Source organism: Manis javanica, chromosome X (genome assembly GCF_040802235.1).
Source record: "Manis javanica isolate MJ-LG chromosome X, MJ_LKY, whole genome shotgun sequence".
NCBI lineage: Eukaryota > Metazoa > Chordata > Mammalia > Pholidota > Manidae > Manis > Manis javanica.
In genome coordinates, this window is record NC_133174.1 from 58,034,210 (window position 1) to 58,058,815 (window position 24,606).

Below are 24,606 nucleotides of genomic sequence, written 5' to 3' on the forward strand. Positions count from 1 at the left end.
CTGAGTCCCCCTCTAGTGATGGAAGCAGGTCAAGTGTGACGTTGGGCGGTTGGCCTAGAGGTTGAGAGAACAATAGTCCGGAGAAGGAGACACTGACAGGAGAATGGCAGCATATGCTGCCCTCTTCCTCAATACCATGTTAGGAGAGAGCACCTCCGCAGCCCTGCTCCAACGTCCCTTCCGTTTTGCTGCCTCAAGTCTCTACTTGTGGTGGCCCCAGCTCAGAGCAAGCTGGGGGACCCATTGAGCAGCTCCCTGCAACTCCCTCTTGGAAGTGGAGTGGAGTGGAGTGGGCAGAAGACTGGCTGAAACTGGGAATATGGGGCCACAAGGCTGGAGGGCTGAGCTCACCCGTGGCGCAAGTGCCCTGCCCCCACCCTAAGGTCGGCGGTACCCCAGCTATCAGGGGAGCTGGGGATGAACCGAAGGGCACTACCTCCTCTGTTCCTTTAAGCAGCCGCTGTTTAGCATTCCTGCCGCTGCTGCTGCCGCTGCCTGACTCTGCACGCTGATTGGCTGGAATCAACTGAAAAGGGAGCCAGGGAGAGATGCTCCTGACTCCACTCAGATCCATCCTGGGGACCAGTGCAGGAGCAGTCCTCGCAGCACCCAGGCTCTGTCCAGGCACCCGCTTCTTCTTTGCCGCTGGGCCTCGGCCCAGGAGCCACGACGGGCGACACGGAGCCGCCTGTACTGGAGGGGGAGCCTTGGGTGCGGGGCAGCGTGGGGGCAGAGGCCCCGGGACGCCCGCCCGGCCCCAGGCCCCGCTCGGCTCGGGCGCCCCCACGGGTGCCCCCCCCTTCCTGGTCCGAGCAGTGTGAGTGCGCCCGGGAGCCCGGCGGCGGCGGCGGCGGCAGCAGCAGCGTGGAAACCAGCGTGGGGTGGGGGGTCCGGGCGGCGGGGGGCAGTGCCATGCACAAGCACCAGCACTGCTGTAAGTGCCCCGAGTGCTATGAGGTGACCCGCCTGGCCGCCCTGCGACGCCTCGAGCCTCCTGGCTATGGGGACTGGCAGGTGCCCGATCCCTATGGGCCAGGTGGGGGCAATGGAGCCAGCGCGGGTTATGGGGGCTATAGCTCCCAGACCCTGCCTTCGCAGGCAGGGGCTACCCCCACTCCCCGCACCAAGGCCAAGCTTATTCCCACTGGCCGGGATGTGGGGCCAGTGCCCCCTAAGCCAGTCCCAGGCAAGAACACCCCCAAACTCAATGGGAGCGGCCCCAGCTGGTGGCCAGAGTGCACCTGTACCAACCGGGACTGGTATGAGCAGGTATGGACCAGCGGAGGGGGGCGGTGGGGTAATCCACGGGGACTGGAGAGGGGGGCTAGAGGCCTGGGGTGCAGCAGGGGTTCCTGGGGCTCCACACCAGAGGACCCTGAGCTGAGCCTTGAAGGTGGGCCAAGAGAGGTGGTTGCAAGTGTGTGCTTCCCTGTGTGTTTCTGTTTGGGGGTCTCCATTTTGGGGGGATTTGGAGGAGCTGGTATGTGTCAGGAGGTGAAGGTATGGTGGAGGGGCACATTTTCCGTGTGGGAGAGTTGGATTTGTCTTAGTGCGGGGGTTTAGCAGGGTCTCTGTGTCTGGCAGGGGGCGGGAGGTTCTGTGGGGTCTGTGTGTAGTGTCTCCACAGAAGGGGAGGAGGGGGCATGGTGCTCTGCGTAGGGGGACGTGTGTGTGTGTGTGTGTGTGTGTGTGAAGGTGTGTGGAGGAAGGCAATGGAGCTCTTATGAATCTGTGTAGAGGAGCCCATGTGCCCAGCTCACTGAGGTTTATCCCTCCATGCCAGGAGTCCCTATCCATCCCTATCCCTTTGTGTGTGAATGTGCACATGGACGTGTGGGACTGTCTCTCTGAATGTGGATGTGTCTCTGTAGATGAGGCTTCAGGGATAGCTGTTTGCCTGTATGTGTGTGGTTACATGCAAATGTGTGTGAGCATGTAGCTGCAAGTGTGTGCATGCATGTGCCTGTGTGTGTGTGTGTGTGTGTGTGTGTGGTGGACCTGGTGAGAGGCGCTTGACAGGCAAGGGAGGGGAGGCGGAGGAGACAAGAGACACATCCCAAGCAAGGCTGAGAGGCTGCCGAGAAGGACGGACTCTTTTGTCCAAGCAGCTCTTAAGTGTGTGTGTGTGTGTGCTGGGGGGGACAGGAATGGGGGCCCTGAAACAAGCTTCCTGGCTCCAGAGGAGGCATGGTGCCTGGAGCCAGGCAAGGGGCGGCTGCCCTGATACAGGGACTGGCCCCAGTGGGGCATGTCCCCTTGGGTACCCCCAGTTGTGGGAGAACTTGGCCCCCCAGCCCTGAGTTGGCATAGCTTGGGAACGCCTGGGTGCGAGGCACAACTCCGGCTTCCACTCGCAGCCTAAACTGCCGGCTTAGAAAATGGAAGGAGCATCTGTGGGAGAAGCAGCAAAATGGAGGCTGGGCCAGCAGAGCCAGGTCCCTGGCATGCATGGTGGAGGGCCTGTCTGGTTATTCGGCTCTGCAGCCCCCAGGGTAGGGAGAGAGGAGAAGGCTTTGCTGTGGAGGGTGAGTGTCAATTGCCCCAAGCTGGTGACAGTTCTGGCTGCCTCTGCCCTCCTCTGGAGATAGGATGTGCTCTCACTCAGAAGCAAAGATGGGGATTTCCTGGGGAGAGGAGTTCTCCATTCTGGCCTTCTGTGTCTCCACACTTAACTGTTTCCTGTGTCCCATGCCTTGGCCCCTTGCCCTCTCCAGTGAGTGCCCCTCTCTCCTTTTCCCCTCTATCCTGGGGTTGTACTCTTGCAAACACTCCCTCATACTTGTCCTGTTCAACTGGCAGATAGGTGCCCATCCCAAGGGTCAGCTAGTCAAGGTTTCTTTGCCAGGGATGATCCCTGGGTGGCTCCTGGCCCTGGGAGCAGGGCCCTTAAGGGGGACAGTGGAAGAATGGAGGGTGGAACAGTGGGAGCCAGGAGCCTGTGGGTCTCCTGGAACTGAGCCTGAAACATGGCTTATCACATGTGGGGGACGGGGAATGAGTGGCCAAAATATCAGGGGCCAGATGCATACAAGAGCTACATGGGTGTCCTTTTGCTTAGGTGTCTGTTGCATGGAACTTCAAGCAGCTGTGTTAGTTTCAGGGCTCTAAAAAGCCCTAGGTTCTTCCTCTGGAGATCAGGGACCAGAGCGGGGCTGCAGCTGGCATCCTCCCACCAACTCCTAGGGCTGCAGGGCAATCAAGTCCTGGGGCCAGAAAAGGTGGAGGCATGACTAGACAGCTCTCCTCCCTTCCCACCTCTCTACTTGAAGCCAAAGCTGTGTGGGGTGGAAGCAGGAGGAAGGAGCAGACCAGGGCATGTGCAAGAGCCCCCATCAAGGGTTTCCAGCTCCTCTCTTCAGAGGAGGAGACCAGGGATCAGGAAAGAGGCAATGCAGCCAGAGAAAGATGGGGGAGGTGTGCTGGGATACCCGGGGAGAGAGGCAAGAAGGTGCCTCCATTCTTGGGGATGAGAGAGGGAGCCAAGGAGCAGGGGCTACTTGTCTGTCCAGAATCACATTTTCATTTGACAATGTCTACAAGCCTGTCCTGTCTGGGAGGCCACCTCCATGAGTTGGTGAGAACAACCTTGCATTTCCAATCCCCTTTCTTTGCCTCTCTTCCCATGGCTACTGCATGTTGAAGGCCATGGACTCACCTGCCAATTAGTCCCTGGCTCATCAGCTTCCCCTCTTGGGGATTCTTGTCCACTCTGCTCCTGTTCCACCCATGGCTTTGCCTCTGATTCCAACTGGTTCCTACCCTGGTCTTTCTGTTGGGAAACATGAAGGGTTCAGGACCAAAAGTCCCTTGGTAAACAGTGTACTAGGACTTTGACTCTTTCTGCTCATTTGAGGAATTAGGTTCCTGGGGACTCAGGAGATGTAGAATGAGGGGTCATGAGGTGTTCTGGAGGTGGCAACTTTCCTTTTTCCTGTAAGCTTGGCGGGGGAGGTGGATAAGTGGCCAAAATATCAGAGGCCATGCCAGCTTGCTTTCATCAAAAGAGCACCTGGAGATCCAGGTTCTAGGCCCTGATCTGCCACCAGCTCCCAGTGTGTGCCCCTAGGCACAATCTGTCCCCTCTTTGGGCCTCAGTGTCACCATCTGTCACATGAAGGAAGTTAGACAAGATGGTGTCTACTGTCCTTCTGACTCTGACATGGTGAGAGCCTATGATTCCCCAAACCTGGGAGATCTGTGATTCAGAAGGGAAGAACTTTACTGTCCTGGCTCCCCATGGAAGCAGGGTGTGGTGGTTGGCCTGCCATGTTCCATTTCTGCCATCTGCCTCAGGCCAACCCTACACCTCTCCTCAGGGACTGTGAGGCCCTGGGGCCCAGCCTCTTGTGAGTGCACCCATGGCTGGCTCAGCCCCAGACAATTGATCTGGACTAGCGAGTAGCTGGGTTTGGCCTGAAATGGCTGGAAGCAAGGGGAGAGGGTGGCCTCCTTTGGATCAGCCTGTTCCCATCTGTGGCTGAGAGGTGTCCTGTGTTGATGCAGGCTCCCCTCCTCTTTGCGGAATTGGGGAGGAACAGGCTGACCATGGGGCAAGTGGGTGGGAGGGCAGGAGGCACTCAGGGAGCTGCCTGTTTTCCTCTAGGTGAATGGCAGTGATGGCATATTCAAGTATGAGGAGATAGTCCTTGAGCGGGTGAGTCTGTCAGTGGGACAGGGTGAAAGGGGAAGGGTGGGTTTGGGCCTGGAAAAGAGTAGGTCCTGAACCTCCATCTCCAGACTTATGGGGGAACCTGCATTGAGAGGATGCAAAACAGCAGCACTCAGAGGCCACATCGCTGTATCAATCAAACGACTAATAAATATTAATTGACGTTGCTCACTGAGGCCTGGAGGACTAGAAAGGGGCCGGCTTTGCTGAGGCTTCTATACCAGAATGGTCAGCCAAGGCTGGGAAGTGGTCTCCTGGCATGCCATGGCCTCTTCTGAGGCCTGGAGAACTTGCTGGGGGGTAGGGGTAAGTGGGGTACCAGCAGCCCTCCCTGGTGCTGAGTGAGCAGACTGTGCCCCTCCCCCCACTTCTGCAGGGCAATTCCGGCCTGGGCTTCAGCATTGCAGGTGGCATCGACAACCCCCATGTCCCTGATGACCCTGGCATCTTTATTACCAAGATCATCCCTGGTGGAGCAGCTGCCATGGATGGGAGGCTGGGGTGAGGTGGCCTGGAAGCAGGGCTGGGGTGGCAGGGCAGGATGGAGACAAGAGAAGGAGGGCTACCTGGCAGGATGACCCTTCCATTTGATCTGAGTGGGGGGAGGGACAGAGGAGGAGGGACAAGGAGCAGGAGCAGGTGGGAAAGGGGTTGGGAGATGTGGGAGAGGGGCACGGTGTCATGGCCCTTGGGCTTCCCCCGCAGGGTGAATGACTGTGTGCTGCGGGTGAATGAGGTGGACGTGTCGGAAGTGGTGCATAGCCGGGCCGTGGAGGCACTGAAGGAGGCAGGCCCTGTGGTGCGGTTGGTGGTGCGGAGGCGACAGCCCCCACCTGAGACCATCATGGAGGTCAACCTGCTCAAAGGGCCCAAAGGTGTGGGTTCATGGGTTCTTGTTCTCTGACTCAAAGACCCTGGCTGGCCCTGTAGGAGATGGGATGGAATAGCCTTCCCATTTGCCTGACTCCCCATGCCAGCCCACACAGCCTTGTCTCTTGACCTCACATCTCATCCTTACTAACCTTGGGATGGCAGCCTAGGGTCGGAATCCCTGGGGGAGTGCCATGGGGCCAGTGGGTTGGCCGTGGTGGGGGCTGGGGTTGGGACTGACTGAGCACTCTAACTTCTCTTTGTGGCCCTGTCCCACTACCTGCTGACTCCCGCCCAGGTCTGGGTTTCAGCATTGCTGGGGGGATTGGCAACCAGCACATCCCAGGAGACAACAGCATCTACATCACCAAGATCATTGAGGGGGGTGCTGCTCAGAAGGATGGACGCTTACAGATCGGGGACCGGCTGCTGGCGGTGAGTGAGACAGCCTTTATGGGGAAGCCCAAATGGTAGAATGGGGGTGGTGTCTAGCTGCCTCTCACCCCATCTGAACCTCACTCAGGGACTAGCACTGTGGGGAATTTCAAGAGCATCACCCAAGGTGTGTGAACCCAGATACCGAGGTCCTAGTTCCTTTCACAGCTGGGACTCTCTCACTGGCCCCACCCCTCTCTCATGCTCCTCTACTTGTCCCAGCATTATACTCGAGCCTCTGTTAGAGCTCTGTTGAATTTCACTGAAAGGGCACTCCTCAGGGTTCCCTGGAGAGGCCTTCCTTCTCTGAAGTGCTAGCCCTAAGGCCTCTCCTCTTCTAGGTGAACAATACCAACCTGCAGGATGTGAGGCATGAGGAAGCTGTGGCCTCACTGAAGAACACATCAGATATGGTCTATCTGAAGGTGGCCAAGCCAGGCAGCCTCCACCTCAACGACATGTATGCACCCCCTGACTACACCAGCAGTACGTACCCATTGGCCCTGTACTTGTGCTGAAGCCCTTGGACCCTGGTTTCTGGAAGGGAAGACATTCACACTCCTTGTTAAGAGAGGGAGAGCAGAGGACTAGTGCTCAGGAAAACTGAGTCCCAATCCCAGCTCAGTCCCTTATAACTGGGTACCCTTGGATGAGTCCCCTTCACCTGTCATTAGTTTGCTCTTTGGCAAAAAGGAGCTAATGATATATGTGCTGCCTTCCTCATAGGACTGCTGCAAGGATCAAAGGAGCTCATGGATGAGAAAGGCTTGGAAAACTGTAGTAGGCTGTAGAGATGTGAGGGATTATTATTAGTCACACCTCTAGTCATGCCTTACTTTGTAGACTGCCTTGACTTCAGCTCTTTCTAAGACTCACAGGAGTTAGCCCAGGATTCAGAAAGGAACTGTGGAGGATGACCCTGGGGTGGCAGTAGAAGAGGCCTGAGGATCAGAAAGGAACTGTGGAGGACGACCCTGGGGTGGCAGTAGAAGAGGCCTGAGGAACAGCAGCCCTTGGTCTCCTTTGCATCTGAGGGACCACTCCTTGGAGGGGAGGGGGTACCTGTGTGGAGTGGTGTCTGAATGTTTCTCTCCTTTATTGATTCCAGCTTTTACTGCCTTGGCTGACAACCACATAAGCCATAATTCCAGCCTGGGTTATCTCGGGGCCGTGGAGAGCAAGGTCAGCTACCCTGCTCCTCCTCAGGTTCCCCCTGCCCGCTACTCTCCCATCCCCAGGCACATGCTGGCTGAGGAGGACTTCACCAGGTAAGACCCCCATGCCCTTTATCCTGCCTAGTGATGGGACGGAGGGGAGTCCGTTTCTGGCTGGCTGCAGCCCTCCTTGTAATAATGGCAAAGAAGATGGTAAGGCCCTTATTGCTCCTGTCTTTGGGGTCTGAGGCCCTCTGTAGGGACCAATGGCTGCAGCGACAAGTTCTACCATCAGGGGGAGTGCCAAGTGTGTGGTCCTGATCTGAAGGTGCACCAAAAGGGTGGGGTAGAGCGGTAAGGGGGCTGAGGAGGTGGGGGCTGTGGTGTTTCCCGCCCCGAGACAGCTGCGGCCCCTCTCCTGCAATCATTCCAAATTAGAGAAGAAAGAAGTTCAGCTGGTGCGGTTGGCGGGTCGCTGGGAGGCTGGCAGGCCCGGTGGCCTCACAGGAAACAGCCCCACCCCACTCTGGCGGCGGTGGCAGTGGAACTGGTTGGGCCGGCTGGGGTTCCGGGGTACAGGTTTGCCGCGGGGTGGGGCCTGGTAGGCTACTAGGCTGGCTGCAGTGGAGCCGGAAAGGTAGGCGGACGGGGGAGAGCTGGAGGAACCATGGAGAGGGCACGCAAGTTCTCAGGCTCCAGCTTGGCCCTGGGCCTGGGCTTGGGCTCGGCCTCGGCCTGGAGGAGGGCTTCGCAGAGGTGGGCCTGGCCGCTCCGCTCCCTGAGGCCTGGAGGGGATGCCAGGTAGGTGGAGAGGAGGGCTTTGGGCAGGAGCATCCGGGACTCAGGGAGGGAGCCTGGCGCCCACGAGACTGGGAACAAGAAGGGAGGAGTCTTGGACTTGGGGCTCATCTGATGAAAGATGATGCTTAGAGTGAAGGCAGTGGGCCTGGAGAGTGAGCTGGGAGTCAGGTTGTATGGCTATACAGGAGCAAATGTTGGTCCTACCTGATGACACTGACCCTTTACAGAGGGATTCCTTAGACATGATTAGCTATAGTAGGAGTTATTGTGTGCTTGTCTCTTCTCTTCAGTTAGGCTCCTAAGCTCCTTTTGGGGACCTGCAATTTTTTTTCTCTTTCTCCCCCATCACTTAGCAAGGGATATAGTGGCAGCTAGTGATGAAATCTGTTGTTGGGGAAGGTAGGAGGGGTCCTAGTTGTTCAGTAGAATTTTGATATGGTGGGCCAGCATGTGTAGAGGAAGTATGCACATTCTGCGGATGGTGAGAGCAATCAGCCCCTTGGTGATTCCACTGCCCCTAACTAGTTCCCTTCTTGTAGCCCAGGTATTGTACTAACAACAGTTGGTAGCATAGGAGACTCTGAGGAGGAAAAGGATGGGTGAGTGGGCTCTGAGATGTAGTCTCTAGAGGTAGGGGAAAACACATTTCCATGGGGTAGGAGTTTGTTGACCTGAGAGACCAGGGGACTCTCCACTGAGAAGTTGGCTCCAAACCTGCAGGAAGAAGGGAGGGAAGAGGAACTGAAACTTGGCACCCAGCAGAAAACAGCAGCCAGGCAGGCTTCAGGAGAGAAAGCAAGCAACAGGGTACCATACCCAGGGACCCAGGTCCTTCTTACAGGGTTATGGGCCTTGTTCCAGGCTGGCCCTCACAGGGACAACAGTTTATATCAACCAAGTCCTGACCCTTCCACTCCTTTCTCACCAGAGAGCCCCGCAAGATCATCCTGCACAAGGGCTCCACAGGCCTGGGCTTCAATATCGTAGGAGGAGAGGATGGAGAAGGCATTTTTGTCTCCTTCATCCTGGCAGGAGGCCCAGCTGACCTGAGTGGGGAGCTGCGCAGGGGAGACCGGATCTTATCGGTGAGACAGCAGCGGTCTAGAAGGATGGGAGCTGTGCCAGCCTAAAAGGGAAGAGGGGAGATCTTGCCTTCTCCAGGGAATGCCTCGAGATGGAGAAAGGCTAAGAACTGGAGAAGATAGGACATTCTCTTTATAGATGTCCTCAGTAAGGGGCAGGGGCCAAGCCCAGACTTATCCTTGAAGAGGGAATGAATGTCTCTTGGATCTTAACCCTGGTTTGCATTTGACCCCCACAAAGATGGTTACTAGAGTTGTCATATCCTTTAGGTCTTGTCTTATGGGCAAGGATGGGATATTGAGAAAGGCATCCAATTGGGCTTAGGGATGGGCTAGCCATCTCCTTCTAACTGCTATGACAGAGACTCCCTTTCTTGCTTTTGGGGTGGCTCATAGCTCCTCTCTTTGGACAGGTGAATGGCGTGAATCTGAGGAATGCCACTCATGAGCAGGCTGCAGCTGCTCTGAAACGGGCTGGCCAGTCAGTCACCATTGTGGCCCAGTACAGACCTGAAGGTAGGAGAAGGAAGGTGGGACGAGATGACTTAAGGAATTGAGACTCATAGACGTGTCTCCTTTTTTCCCTCATAGGTAACAAAGACATTTGACAGGTCCCTTCTATCCTAGTGCAGTCACCTTTTCCTTTCTGTTTCCTCTGGACAGGGTAGGTTTGGGTCCCCGCTTGGAGCCTGTTGATCAGGGCTGCAGTGCAGCAGAAGACCAGTAGTGGGCAGCAGCCCAAGGGAGGAAGCAGAGAGATGGGGGTGACTGGAAAAAGGGGAGGGGGAGGAGGAAGAAGCAGAGGGCTCAAGGGGAATTGTGTGCCCTGGCACAGGAGGGCAGCTCTTGGTTAGAGGGAACTCAGGGAGTAGAGATCCGACATCTTAAGAGGGCTTGGGCTAAACTACCACACTCTCCACCTCTTCGGGGTGACTGTGAAGGACCCTTAAACGCGCTGAAAAGGTGATGCCAAGACCTCGGGGCAGGGAATGGGGAGATGGGTGGGGCCGCTTCTCCTACAGGGTCCTTTGTGTTCTCAGGGAGCAGTCCCTCGTCGGGGGCGAGCGGGCGCGCCGGTTATGCAAATTAAGGTGTTTGATTGGCTGGAGCCAGCCAAGGTCCAGGTGCCGAGGTGAGCCGCGGGGTGGCGTGCCCCCAGCCAGCCGGCCAGCGGGGTGGCCATTGGCGGGCCGAGCGCAGCCTCCAGCCGCACGCCCCGCCCCCTTACCCAGGCGGAGGGCGGCGAGCGCCCCTCCTTCCCCCGCTCGTGCGCCTCAGGCGTCTCCTCCTCCTCTCCTCCTCCCGCGCGCCCCGCTTTGTGTCCGTGGTCTCCCGCGCGGGACAGAGGGCCTGGCCGGAGCCGGCGCTTTCTCAGCACTAGACCTGGACTCCGACCCGGCGCCAGGTGAGGTGGGGCGGACAGGGGTCAGGCCCCCTCACAGTCCCCCCTAGCCTCTCTATGGTTCTGTTCTCAGACTCTTTCCAACACAGCGCCCCCAACTCTTCGGCTCACCCCCGAATGCCTTCGCTGCGTGTCCCCAGCCCCGCGCAGCTTTGGAGCCCCTCCTTAGGGTCCCTCCCGGACCCCGGGGGTGCCGCGTGGGGCTGAGCGCCCGCTCTCCGCGACTGGGCTTTGTCTGGTCTTCACCTCTCTGCCATCACCGACCCCCACCTCACGCCACGAACTGTGCCCCCCGCCGCCTTGCCCAGGGCCTCTATCCTCCCCTCAGCCTCGCTCCTGCCGGCTAGTGCGCCCCAGCAGCTCGCTAATCCCTAGCCTTAAAAGAAATTTCTAACTCTTCCCCTCTCCTGCCCCCGCACATTAATCCAAACCTGGCCAACCTGTGGGAACACCCCAGATTGGCTCGGTATTCTCAGGACCACTCCACACACACACACCCGCTTTTGTTTGCAAGGGTTTTTGTACTGTACCTGGCTTCTTTTGCCTCCATCCTCCTCTTTGCAAGCCCGGCTTTTGTCCCTTACGGTTGCAGCGCCTGGGCTCCTTGGACACCTAGACCCGGTTGGGCAGGTTACTAAGGTGGAGGAAGGCAGGTGCTCTAGTTCCGTGATGAGAAGGGGTGAGGCCGGGAGCTCTGTCGCAAAGCTGTAAGGGATTCAAAGCGCCTACCTTTGTCCTTTCCACCCTACCACCCCCCACTGTTGTTCGAGGCCTCCAGCCAAGAGCCTGAAGGGAAAGGAGAAAGGGGCCTGCCACCTTTAGGACTAGGCTTTTTTGACGGGGGCAAAAGTGTGGGGAGGTAACTGGAGAGCTTGTTGGTCTGAAGTAAATGGGAAAGGGGGATATGCAAATGGACATTTTGAGTCATTTTTCTCCATGTTTGGTGCTCACCTTAATGTCAAGAAACACACCTTAGGGTTATTGTTTTTGATATCTGCGTGTGCTGTTTGCTTTGTAGTGTAGAGCGAATCATCTGATTTTTATTAGCAACCAGTATGTATCCATTTCATATCCACAACTTAGACAATGTTGGTTCTGCAGAGAAAATGGTTTCTCTTGCGTATTTGTGTATGTGTGTGTAGGAGAAATTGATGTGTTTCCTTTGGTTTTGCTCTCTGATGTTGGGCACATGGAAACAGTGCTATGAATTTGTCTAGTAGTGTGTTGGAAACTGGTGACTACATAATTTCTCTGGGTTTTGTTGGAAGAATGTTACTGGTTTACATAAAAAGCTGCAAGTTGTCCAGGGCAAAGGGATTCCTGCGGTGTTCGTTGCTCTGAGCATATTTCGGAGAGTTTTTAATGTATGTTGAGGTGCGGTCTTAGGTTAGGTCCCACTTCTACTTGCTAAACAAAGCCGCCTCTCAGGATTTCGTTGAACCACTGTTAAGGTTCTGTTCCCCAGTGTTCTTTATTTCTTTGGTTTAGTAAATCCGACAGGGCCCCAACATGCAAAAAAGCCATTGTTTGTTTGTTATTCGAAAATGGACCCTCGAGACAGGTCCAGAGGGACTATTAAGCATTCTGTGTTGAGCTTTGAATTTTCTTTGATAAGTGATAGATTTTAAAAATAAGACTCCAGGTTGACCATATTATGAATATATTAGGAATATTGAGTCCCGTGAGTGGGCATTTACAAAATGAATAATCCAGATATGTGTTGGCTAAAATGGCAGAGATTTTGTTACTGGCCAGAGAAGTGTTCATGATTTGTATTTTTTTTCCACATGGAATGCGGGACCTGGAAAGGATCACGTAGTCCAACCCCTCATTATGCAAACCTGAAATGAACAGCGCCAGGAGAGCAAGGGCATGACTTGCCTAAGGTCATGAAGGGAAAATTGCCCGGGGTTGGGGTGGGGGTTAGCAATCCCTTTACTCCTGACATGCACAGTTGGGACATACCTTGGCCTGGGAGTACCTGAGACCTGAGACCTGGTTCGAGCAGAGGAACAATGGGAGAGGAAATAACAGAAGAGAGACTAGGGAAAGAGAATGAAGGCAAGAAAGGTATTTGTGGGGAAGATTAGAGTGATCTCCATGGTGGCTGCCAAGGCACCATTGCCAAAGGAGAGCAGCCTTTAGCTAGATAGCCTTTAGCGTGAGAGCCTAACAACATAGCTTTGACTAATTGGAATAATCAGTAAGAACAGTTTTTTTCCCTTCTTAATGGCTTACTCGAGCTATAATTCATATACCATACAATGCACCCACTTAGGTGTACAATTCAGTGACTGTTGGTGTATTCACAGAGTTGTGCGTCCATCATTACAGTCAATTTTAGAACACTTCATTACCCCTCTCCTTTTAACCCAGAGAGGGCACAAGCATTGGAAAGTTGATAGGTGGAGGATAGTTGCTTCTAATGTATCTCCCTGGGCCTTTAAGGGCTGTATGGCAGCATGGTGGAAAAGCTTTAACTGATTCTTTTTTGTATCTGGTTTGCTTAATGTGGGTTAAACTCATAATGAAGAAGACAGGAACCATGTCTGACTCTTTGAATTTTGTACTGTGCCTAGCCTGGCTGCCTTAAAGTGTGTTTATAGGAAGCTTTGGGAAATATTAAAATAGAAATAGAAGTGCTAAATGATAAGGTACAACGGTGAGAGATGCTATTTAATAGTTCCACTTCTGATTGCTCCAAACTGTTGTGGACACAGCAATCTTACCTATTAGCTAAAAATAGCATGATGTTCTTGGGCATGTGTAATACTGCTTAAAATTCAAATTGAAAATTTAAACAGCTGGCTCTTGGCAAAGGCTCTCTTCCAATTTATTCTAAAATGAAAAATATTTTTTTTGTGACTTGTGGAATTGCTTCACCAAGGGAATGATGGGCTTCATGTTACAGCATTTTGATTTAGAAACTCTTCCTTAACATTTCTCCCCCTACTTTGTGTCAACCTCTCTTCATAATCTGAGCAACTTTTCTCTGGAAAATCCTTCTGTTTTTAGAGTAGAATTTGAACCGCAAATCAGGAGGTGAGCTAGAAATTGGTTACTAAAGTAGCTAAACTGGGAACTGATCCTTTGTGACCATTTCTACTGCTGTGTAAATCCCCACAGGTGGGGCTAGGGTACAGGGAGTGAGTGAGAATGAGAGTTTTCCATACTTATTTAAACGTGCTCACCATGGAAACACTTTCAGGTAAGGCCTGGAAGAGTGAAGGATCAGTGTGATAATAATTTGAAAATATAAAAGGAATATTTTGCCCATACCATTTAGGTAACAACCCCTTCTCCCCCTGTTTGAGAACAAAGGATGTAAACAAAGCATGATCTCTCTTGAGAGCTTAGAGGGGAAGGTTTATTAAGGCAAAGAATCAAAGTCCTGAAACTTCTATAGCCATCCTAAAAGAAGGCTAACGAAGAGAAGGAAGAAAATGAATTCCTGCTAACAGCATTTCTTCACTGAACAATTTGAAGGCAGCTAGTATTGTATGTATCTTTGTGTTCCCAGTACCAAGTCCAGAGCCTGGCACATGGCTTCTTGAACTGAATTGTTGAGCACCTCTGTGTTCCAGATGGCTTTGTAAGCAATCTTTAGGATATCCCTGTGGGATAGGTGGTATTATCCCCATTTTACAGTTGAGGAAAGTGAGGGTCAGAGAGATTGAGTGATTTGCTCAAGGTCACACAGGCCTTAAGGGGCAGAATCAGAGTTTGAAGTCAGATTTCCTGAGACCTTGGATCCAGGGCTTTTGCCACTAGGCCTCAACTACCCCCCACCACAGCAGAGAAGCTGTGAGCCCCCTCTTCCTACCCAGATACATCTGGACCCAGCAAAAGATATTGCTGCTCTGAGTCTCTTCGGGGGCAAGAAGCTGTTAAAAAATGGAGTAAAACCAACTCACAAATGTCAACTTTTTAGTTGTGATGGACACAAACTCCTGCACCAAAGGAGGAAATAACCTGGGTGTAGGGGGGCTTCTGGTAGCCTGAGGGAGATACCCCAGTCCTGCAAAAGGAAAATGGGCTTTGGAAGACTACCACAAAATGATGTTGTGGGGGGAACCCCAGGAGGAGCCAAAAGATGGAAGCTCGTTTGCTTTGACTTAATATAGCAAATGTGCAGGCATAAGAATACTAATATAATAAGTAGGCATTTCTCATTTCTTCAAGTGAAATGGAGCTGTATTTGCCATTCATTTTTTTATGACCTTACAAGTTCACTCATTTAAGGGTGCAATTCAGGGTGTTTAGAATGTCAGAGTTGTACAGCCATCACCACAGTCATTTCACAACATTTTCACCAACCCAAAAAGAAAACTGTGCCCTATAGCTGTCACTCCTCTCAGCCTTCCCATCCTCATCACTAGGCCACCACTGATCTACTTCCTCTCACTATGGATTTGCCTATTCTGGACATTGCATATAAATGGATTCATATAATACATGGTCTCTCGTGACTGGCTACTTTTCACCTAACATAGTGTTATCAAGGTTCATCCGTGTTGTAGCATGTATCAATACTTCATTTTTTTATGGCTAAATAACACTTTATTTTGTACACACAACACGTTCTGGTTATCCATCCATCCGTTGATAGACACTTGGGTGGTTTCCACTTTTTGGCTATTAATGGAAAATGCTCTGTGAATGTCCATATGCAAATTTTTGCATGGACAGGTATTTTCATTTCTTCTAGGTGTATATACCTGTTGGATAATATGACAACTGTTTAACCTTTTGAGGAATGGCCAGGCTGTTTTCTGTAGCAGCCTCCACCATTTCACATTCCTACCAGGACTGTGAGGATTCCAATTTCTCCATATCCTCATCCACCCTTGTTAATGTCAGTCTTTTTGATTGTAGCCAGCCTGGGGTGTGTGAAATGATATCTTGTGGTTCTCATTTGCATTTATCTAGTGGCTAATGAGGTTGAACGTCTTTTCACTGGCTTATTGTTTACCATTTAGTTGTGCTTTATTCTGTCCCCTGATTTTATGCTTACCCTGTTTCCAAATTGGCTTGAGACCAGTGCAAGCCAACTATTACCACTCAGGTGATGAGAGGGAACCAGGAGGAAAAGGGACTACCTTTTACTCTTATCACTGTGCTGGAGAAATTTAAGGCTTGGTTGTAGATAATTTTAGCTAGGAATGCTGACCTGATGCAAATGTTAGGTCCCACCTTTTTGTTTTTTAATCCAGCTTATTCACATGTATGCAGTTCATCTGTTTAACCTGTACAAGTCAATGGTTTTTTGAGTATTCACATTGGTGTAACTGTCACCCCAATCAGTTTCAGAACATTTTCCTCACCCCAAAAAGAAACCCTGTCCCATTAGCCATCCCTCCCCATTTCCCTCCAACTGCTCCCCTTGCCTAGCCCTAGACAACCACTAATTTACTTCTGTTCCTATAAAGTCACCTTTATATAACTGTATAGTTCATATAAATGGAATCATGCCATATGTAGTCCTCTGTATCTGGCTTCTTAGCATAATGTTTCCAGGGCTTAGCTGTGTTGTAGCATGTATCCCTTCATTGCTTTCTGTGGCTGAGTAATAGTCCATTGATTGTATGGATATTCCACATTTTGTTTATCCATTCATCAGTTGGTGGACATTTGGGTTGTTCCCGCCTTTCGACTGTCACAAATCCTGCTGCTCTGGACATCATGGATGAGTTTTTGTGTGGTCATATGTTTTCAGTTGTCTTGGGTATAAATACCTAGGAGTGGAATCGGTGGGTCATAAGGTAACTTAACATTTAGCATTTTTGACGAACCACCAGACTTTCTCACAAAGTGGTGGCATCCTTTTATAGGACCACCCTGTTTTGCAAACTTTGAGGAGAAAAAAATGTTAGTTTTCTTTCCAGTTTTGCCTTCTGGGCTGAACTGCGTGCCTGTATATTTGTGCTGGGCTTGTCTATCTTACATTCAGCCCAAGGACAAGGACACAAAGCCTTCTGATTTTAGCTAGACAGGTGCTTTTTTGTCCTTGTTAGATGGTCTGAGGCATATCTTAGGAACTTTGGTGTCTGTAAAACATCAGTTTCCTGATGGGGTAGAACAATTAGAATAATATACAGTAATGAAAATGAATTATTACTTATTTAGCTCTTGAGGATTTCTTTTTAATTTAATGTGTTGCTTGTTGAAACCTTAACCCTGCTATTTACACTTGTTCTGCTTAAAGCTTTAGACTTGTATTTCACAATAGGGGAGTTGTTTGATTGTTTTAAATAGAAAGTAGGAGAAGTAGAATAATTTGGGCCTATCATTGTCACTGAAATTAAAAAATACTCTTTTTGTTCCTTTTATGTTAAGAATATATATTTATATATGGTAGATATATTTATATATAAATATACTATATATATTACATGTATACATATAATACACATAATTTATATGTAATATGTAAATTTTTCAATGTTTAATTATATATATACATATATGTATGTTAAATCCTAAAATCATATGGGAATCATCTTGGTGGAGGAGCCAGGACCCTGAATTCTCATTATGTCTTTAAGTAGCTGAATTATCTTGTGCTGGTCAGCCTCTTTGGGCCACAATTTTCTGCTCTGTACAGTGAAGGGACTGGGCAAAATGATCTCTAATGTTTTTTCTAACTCAAATTCTGTGTTTAAGTGGAAATGAGTTGAAAATTCAGTTTCTGAATTCCTATTTGTACCTAGACTGTTGTTGATCACAGTCTTGAGCTAATGATAGTGTTGCTTTAAGAAGGGTCTTGTCTTCCCCTCTTCTTTCCTGTGATAAGGCCTTCATCCTCTTGAAATAGACCTTTTTTCACTGAATTTAGATATCTTACAAAAGCAAAGGCCCTAGAGATTTTTTCCCCATTTGTTGAAATTCAGTGATTAAAAAATTTGAATAGACCAAAAGAAGGAAATTAACATATTTTGTATAAATTTTTTTTTCAGATTTTCAAAAAGGAGAAAGGGAGTTTTGCATATTTTTGGCTAAATTCCAGACTAGATTATCAAGAGTTGTTTTGCAAACACTCAGGAAAAGAATTGGTGAGCACAGGAACCAGTATTGGCTCACCAAGGTCAAACAAGCCATGTCAGACTGGCCAAGTTGCCTTGATGGATAGGGCTACTGTCTGGACTGGTAGATCAGGGAAATATGGTAGGTAGAATATGGATAGATTTCGGCAAGGAATCGGCAAGGCTTCTTTGGTCCACTCTTGGATGAGATGGTGAGATTACAATAGTGATATGTTTAAGTAGACTTGTCTGTAGCTGATGGAATGATCAGTCCCAGAAGAAAATGATGAGTGAGCCAGGAGCAGTGTGTGGGGGTTTCCAGTGCATGTATGTGTGTCCTGGCTTTGTCTCTGGGTCTGCCCTGGTCAGTCCACCTCTCCACCACCCTCAAACTGTATTTATTGTTTTCCTGGATATAAAAGAATTAGACTTGTAAAAAATTGGGAAGTACAGAAAAATACCAAGTAAAAAAAAATTCATATCACCTGTAAAACTACCTTTAGAAATAACCACTGTGTGTATGTGTCTGTATTTCCCTCCAAACTGTTACATACGATATAATATGTATGTATCTCTTTTAACACTGGAATAGTTGTATTTAAGTTTTCTGTCCTTTCTTTTAAATTAACATGTCATGAATATTTATTCAGGTGGTTTTTAATAGTTAAATAATATTCCAACATGTGTATCTCATAATTCATGTGACCATTCTCACTGGTGGACATTCAGGTTGTTTCCAGTTTTTTAATCTTACAGATAAACTTTATTGGATATTCTTGTATGAGGCTTTTTATGAAACTATGATTGTTTCTTCAGAATGAATCCCTATGAATTATTGGGCCAAAGGGTATAAACATGTAAGACATTTGATGTATTTTGCCAAATTGGTCTCTGCCCCCAACAACAGCATAAGAGTGTGTATTTTGATACCCTTCCTAACATGGAGTAGTATTTTCTTTTAAATCTCTGCAAATTTGATAGGTAAAAAGATATGTCTTTAACTAACAGAATTGAATGTCTGTGTGTGTTCATTGGTCTTTTTATTTTATTTTGCTTTTTGTGGGGATTGCCTGCTCATACCCTTTCCCCATTTTCCTAGTGAGGTATGTTCATCGTATCTTATTATTGTGTAAATACTTTAATTAGAATATTGTTTTCATGTATAATTGCAAAGGTGTTTCCCAGCTTGTAGCTTTCTTGTTTATTTTGAAGTACTTATGTTTTATGTAGTCAAATCTCCCAGTGTTGTCTTTTGTGTGTTTTGCCTCTACCCATAGGTTTGGGAGGACATACACCTTTCTTTTATTCTAGTTATATAATGGGTTTTTTTTGGTATCATTAATCTATAATTACATGAGCGACATTGTGGTTACTAGACTCCCCCCATCACCAAGTCCCCCCCACATACCCCATTACAGTCACTGTCCATTAGCATAGTAAGATGCTATAGAATCACTACTTGTCTTCTCTGTGTTGTACAACCCTCCCCGTGTCGCCCCCCACCTACATTAAGTCTGCTAATAGTAATGCCCCTTTTCCCCCCCTTATCCCTCCCTTCCCACCCATCCTCCCCAGTCCCTTTCCCTTTGGTAACTGTCAGTCCATTCTTGGGTTCTGTGAGTCTGCTGCTGTTTTGCTCCTTCAGTTTTTTCTGTTCTTATACTCCACAGATGAGTGAAATCATTTGGTATTTGTCTTTCTCCATCTGGCTTATTTCACTGAGCATAATATCCTCTAACTCCATCCATATTGTTGCTAATGGTAGGATTTGTTTTCTTCTTATGGCTGAATAATATTCCATTGTGTATATGTACCACATCTTCTTAATCCATTCATCTACTGATGGACACTTAGGTTGCTTCCAATTCTTGGCTATTGTAAATAGTGCTGTGATAAACATAGGGGTGCATCTGTCTTCTTCAAACTGGGCTGCTGTATTTTTAGGGTAAATTCCTAGAAGTGGAATTCCTGGGTCAAATAGTATGTCTATTTTGAGCATTTTGAGGAACTTCCATACTGCTTTCCACAAAGGTTGAACTAATTTACATTCCCATCAGCAGTGTAGGAGGGTTCCCCTTTCTCCACAACCTCGCCAACATTTGTTGTTGTTTGTCTGTTGGATGGTAGCCATCCTTACTGGTATGAGGTGATATCTCATTGTGGTTTTAATTTGCATTTCCATTTGGTAGTGTCCTCTTTAATTTCTCTTAAGAGTGTCTTATAGTTTCCAGGGTATAGGTCTTTCACCTCCTTGGTTAGGTTTATTCCTAGATATTTTATTCTTTTTGATGCAATTGCGAATGGAATTGTTTTCCTGATTTCTCTTTCTATTGGTTCATTGTTAGTGTATAGGAAAGCCACAGATTTCTGTGTGTTAATTTTGTATCCTGCAACTTTGCTGTACTCTGATACCAGTTCTAGTAATTTAAGAGTGGAGTCTAGGGTTTTTTATGTACAATATCATGTCATCTGCAAATAGTGACAGTTTAACTTCTTTACCAATCTGAATTCCTTGTATTTCTTTGTTTTGTCTGATTGCCGTGGCTATGACCTCCAGTACTATGTTAAATAACAGTGGGGAGAGTGGGCATCCATGTCTTCTTCCCGATCTCAGAGGAAAAGCTTTCAGCCTCTCGCTGTTCAGTATGATGTTAGCTGTAGGTTTGTCATATATGGCCTTTGTTATGTTGAGGTACTTGCCCTATATACCCATTTTGCCAGAGTTTTTATCATGAATGGATATTGAATTTTGTTGAGTGCTTTTTCAGCATCTGTGTGGTTTTTGTCCTTCTTTTTGTTGATGTGGTGGATGATGTTGATGGATTTTCGAATGTTGTACCATCCTTGCATCCCTGGGATGAATCCCACTTGGTCATGGTGTATGATCCTTTTGATATATTTTTTAATTCGGTTTGCTAATATGTTGTTGAGTATTTTTGCATCTATGTTCGTCAGGGATATTGGTCTGTAATTTTCTTTTTTGGTGGTGTCTTTGCCCTGTTTTGGTATTAGGGTGATGTTGGCTCCATAGAATGAGTTTGGGAGTATTGCCTCCTCTTCTATTTTTTGGAAAACATTAAGGAGAATGGGTATTATGTCTTCTCTGTATGTCTGATAAAATTCCGAGGTAAATCCATCTGACCCGGGGGTTTTGTTCTTGGGTAGTTTTTTGCTTACCTCTTCTATTTCTTTGCTCGTAATTGGTTTGCTTAAATTTTGTGTTTCTTCCTTGGTCAGTCTTGGAAGTTTGTATTTTTCTAGGAAGTTGTCCATTTCTCCTAGGTTTTCCAGCTTGGTAGCATATAGGTTTTCATAGTATTCTCTAATAATTCTTTGTATTTCCGTGAAGTCTGTTGTGATTTTTCCTTTCTTGTTTCTGATTCTGTTGATGTGTTTTGATTCTCTTTCTCTTAGTAAGTTTGGCTAGAGGCTTATCTATTTTGTTTATTTTCTCAAAGAACCAGCTCTTGGTTTCATTGATTTTTTCTATTGTTTTATTCTTCTCAATTTTATTTCTTCTCTGATATTTATTATGTCCCTCCTTCTGCTGACTTTAGGCCTCATTTGTTCTTCTTTTTCCAATTTCAATAATTGTGACATTAGACTATTCATTTGGGATTGTTCTTCCTTCTTTAAGTTTGCCTGGGTTGCTATATACTTTCCTCTTAAGACTGCTTTCGCTGCATCCCACAGAAGTTAGGGCTCTGTGTTGTTGTTATTTGTTTCCATATTTTCCTTGATCTCTATTTTAATTTGTTCGTTGGTCCATTGATTATTTAGGAGCATGTTGTTAAGCCTCCATGTGTTTGTGAAGCTTTTTGCTTTCTTTGTGCAATTTATTTCTAGTTTTATACCTTTGTGGTCTAAAAATTTGGTTGGTAGAATTTCAATCTTTTGGAATTTACTGAGGCTCTTTTTGTGAGCTAGTATGTGGTCTATTCCGGAGAATGTTCCATGTGTACTTGAGAAGAATGCATATCCTGTTGCTTTTGGGTGTAGAGTTCTATAGATGTCTATTAGGTCCATGTGTTCTAGTGTGTTGTTCAGTGCCTCCGTGTCCTTACTTATTTTCTGTCCGGTGGATCTATCCTTTGGAGTGAGTGGCGTGTTGAAGTCTCCTAAAATGAATGCATTGTATTCTATTTCCTCCTTTAGTTCTGTTAGTATTTGTTTCACATATGCTGGTGCTCCTGTGCTGGGTGAATATATATTAATAATGGTTATATCCTATTGTTGGACTGAGCCCTTTATCATTATGTAATGTCCTTCTTTATCTCTTGTGACTTCCTTTGTTTTGAAGTCTATTTTGTCTGATACTAGTACTGCAACACCTGTTTTCTCCCTGTTGTTTGCATGAAATATCTTTTTCCATCCCTTAACTTTTAGTATGTGCATGTCTTTGGGTTTGAGGTAAGTTTCTTTTAAGCAGCATATAGATGGGTCTTGCCTTTTTCCATTCTATTACTTTGTGTGTTTTGATTGGTGCATTCAGTCCATTTACATTTAGGGTGATTATTGAAATATATGTACCTATTGCCATTGCAGGCTTTAAATTTGTGGTTACGAAAGGTTCAAGTCTAGCTTCTTTAGTATCTTACTGTGTAACTTAACTCGCTTATTGAGCTGTTATAAACACTGGTGATTCTTTATATCTCTCCTTTCTTATTCATCCTCCTCCATTCTTTGTATGTTGGTTGTTTTATTCTGTGCTCTTTTGTGTTTCCTTTAACTGCTTTTGTGGGTAGTTGATTTTATTTTTTGCCTTTAGTTAGTATTTGGTTGGTCTGTTTTCTTTGCTGTGATTTTATTTTCTCTGGTAATACCTATTTAGTCTTAGGAGTGCTCCCATCTAGAGCAGTCCCTCTAAAATACCCTGTAGAGGTGGTTTCTGGGAGGCAAATTCCCTCAACTTTTGCTTGTCTGGGAATTGTTTAATCCCTCCTTCATATTTCAATGATAATCATAATGGATACAGTATTCTTGGTTCAAGGCCCTTCTGTTTCATTGCATTAAATATATCATGCCATTCTCTTCTGGCCTGTAAGGTTTCTGTTTAGAAGTCTGATGATAGCCTGATAGATTTTCCTTTGTAGGTGACCTTTTTTTCTCTCTAGCTGCCTTTAAAACTCTGTCCCTTTCCTTAATCTTTGCCATTTTAATTATTATGTGTCTTGGTGTTGTCCTACTTGGGTCCCTTCTGTTGGGAGTTCTGTGTACTTCCATGGTCTGATAGATTATTTCCTCCCCCAGTTTGGGGAAGTTTTCCACCATTATTTTTTCAAAGACACTTTCTATCCCTTTTTCTCTCTCTTCTTCTTCTGGTACCCCTATAATGCGGATATTGTACCTTTTGGATTGGTCACACAGTTCTCTTAATATTGTTTCATTCCTTGAGATCCTTTTTTTTAATTGATGAATGACTTTATTTTTTACACTGAAAAGGCTGATGAAAAAGAATTACTAATCCTATTAAAGAAAATGCAACATCTCAATTGAAGTATGGTAACTATACTCATTAAGTATTAAAATTTCTAAAACACAACTTGAGAACATCCAGCGTGCATATTTAATCTCAGTACAATAATTCAACACCAAGTATACATGTTACAAGCACCAAGGCTAGATTACAAATTATCATAGTCATCGTCGTCATCATCATCGTCATCATCGTCATCATCATCATCTTCACGTTTTCTTTTCAATGCATTTGATGATTCATTGGCAGTATTTTGTGATGACACCATATTAGTGGTGATAAGAATGTTTTTGGACCCAATTAATGATGGATTAATGAAAACATTCTGAACTGCTGATGCTGCAGGGATTGATGCCTTTACAGCTGGGGACTGGGTAGTGGGCATCTGCACTGTAAACCTTTGCCCTGTGAGGGACATGGGACCCCCTACTTTAGTGGTCACAGACATGGTTTGTGGGGTTGCTGTGCCAAGGGTGGGAGTACTTGGTCAGCTAGTAACTGAACCAACACTTAACCGCGGAACTGTTACTCTTCCCGCAGAAGTAGATGCCTTTTTTTGTAAAGACTCAAGTCTATAGTTCAGAGCAGTCAAGCAGTATCTATCAGGTGGCAACCTACGGCCTGAATATGGCTTGATCAATGGCAAAGGGGTTTGATTTCTTTGCCTTGCAATATCTAATAAAAAATCTCTTGGGGGAGGAGAGGTAAAAGACTGGTCAGCACAACACTGTATTGCCAATCACCCATCATCTGCATCAACAGTAGCTTTCTTAGCATGGCTTGAGTAAATTTTTGTGTCATCTAGAATTGTGGTCACATATCAGAAGGCAAACTCCAACATCTGATTTATAACTCTTGGCTCATATTCTGTAATCCCCATATCCTTCAGGATTTGTGCCATCATCTGTGCATCTTTCGGCATGCTCTTGGGAGAAGCCATCTTGCCAGACTCCATGATATCTGGTGATCAGACTTCTCGAGCTAAATCACCCACATTAATGTATTTCAGTCCTGATCTTGATGCAAGTTCCTGGCCTAGCGTGGTTTTTCCAATCCCCGGTGTACCGGTAAGCAGGATGTTCGGCAGCACCATGGTCCTCGCCGTGCTGGCTCTGAGCGCCGCGGCTCACGCGTCCTCCGTGCCACGGGGAGGAGCCACCTTGAGATCCTTTTATCTCTCTCTGCATTAGCTTATATGCTTTCCTGTTCTCTGGTTTCTCTTCCATCAATGACCTCTTGCATCTTATCCATTCTGCTTAGAAATCTTTCCAGAGATTGTTTCATTTCTGTAATCTCCCTCCGGGCGTCATCCCTTAGCTCTTGCATATTTCTCTGCAGGTCTGTCAGCATGGTTATCACCTTTATTTTGAATTCTTTTTCAGGGAGATTGGTTAGGTCCATCTCCCCAGATTCCTTCTCAGGGGAGACTGTCTGGGTTAATCTGGTCTTTATCAAATTTTCCTGCCTTTTCATGGCGATAGAGGTAGTTGCTGGAAGATGGCGCATGTGTTGGCTGGGAGAACATCCCTTCTTGCTGGTTTGTGGCCTTCCTCTCCTGGGAGAACAGCGACCTCTAGTGGCTTGTGCTGGGCCGCTGCGTGCAGGCGGGGCCTCTGATTCTTGCCCTGCTGCTGTGAAGTTAAGCTCTGCGGTTGCTATGGGCATGGCTGACCTCAGTCTGCTGCTCCAATATGG

At 47.6% G+C, this 24,606-nt stretch overlaps 2 protein-coding genes across 6 annotated transcripts in view; one reads left to right on the forward strand and one right to left on the reverse strand.

The window, feature by feature from the left end:
- The first annotated feature begins 884 nt into the window (after positions 1-884).
- Positions 885-24,606, forward strand: part of DLG3 (discs large MAGUK scaffold protein 3) — a 57,223-nt gene continuing 33,501 nt past the window's right edge. For 2 of the 5 annotated variants that reach the window (XM_037002790.2, XM_037002791.2), the window contains exons 1-9: positions 885-1,269; positions 4,604-4,654; positions 5,046-5,170; positions 5,375-5,544; positions 5,838-5,974; positions 6,316-6,460; positions 7,083-7,242; positions 8,858-9,014; positions 9,425-9,527. In XM_037002790.2, the coding sequence (XP_036858685.1) occupies positions 913-1,269; positions 4,604-4,654; positions 5,046-5,170; positions 5,375-5,544; positions 5,838-5,974; positions 6,316-6,460; positions 7,083-7,242; positions 8,858-9,014; positions 9,425-9,527 (1,405 nt within the window). In that variant the 5' untranslated portion in view covers positions 885-912. Of the gene's footprint in view, positions 1,270-4,603; positions 4,655-5,045; positions 5,171-5,374; positions 5,545-5,837; positions 5,975-6,315; positions 6,461-7,082; positions 7,243-7,512; positions 7,930-8,857; positions 9,015-9,424; positions 9,528-10,261; positions 10,417-24,606 lie in introns of those variants that run through there. The other 3 variants (XM_037002789.2, XM_017670895.3, XM_017670896.3) reach the window with 3 other exon arrangements.
- Positions 22,827-24,213, reverse strand: LOC108403640 (transcription initiation factor TFIID subunit 9). Its single transcript, XM_037002794.2, is given in 1 exon segment — positions 22,827-24,213. A coding segment is annotated over 1 exon segment (807 nt). The 5' UTR covers positions 23,867-24,213; the 3' UTR covers positions 22,827-23,059.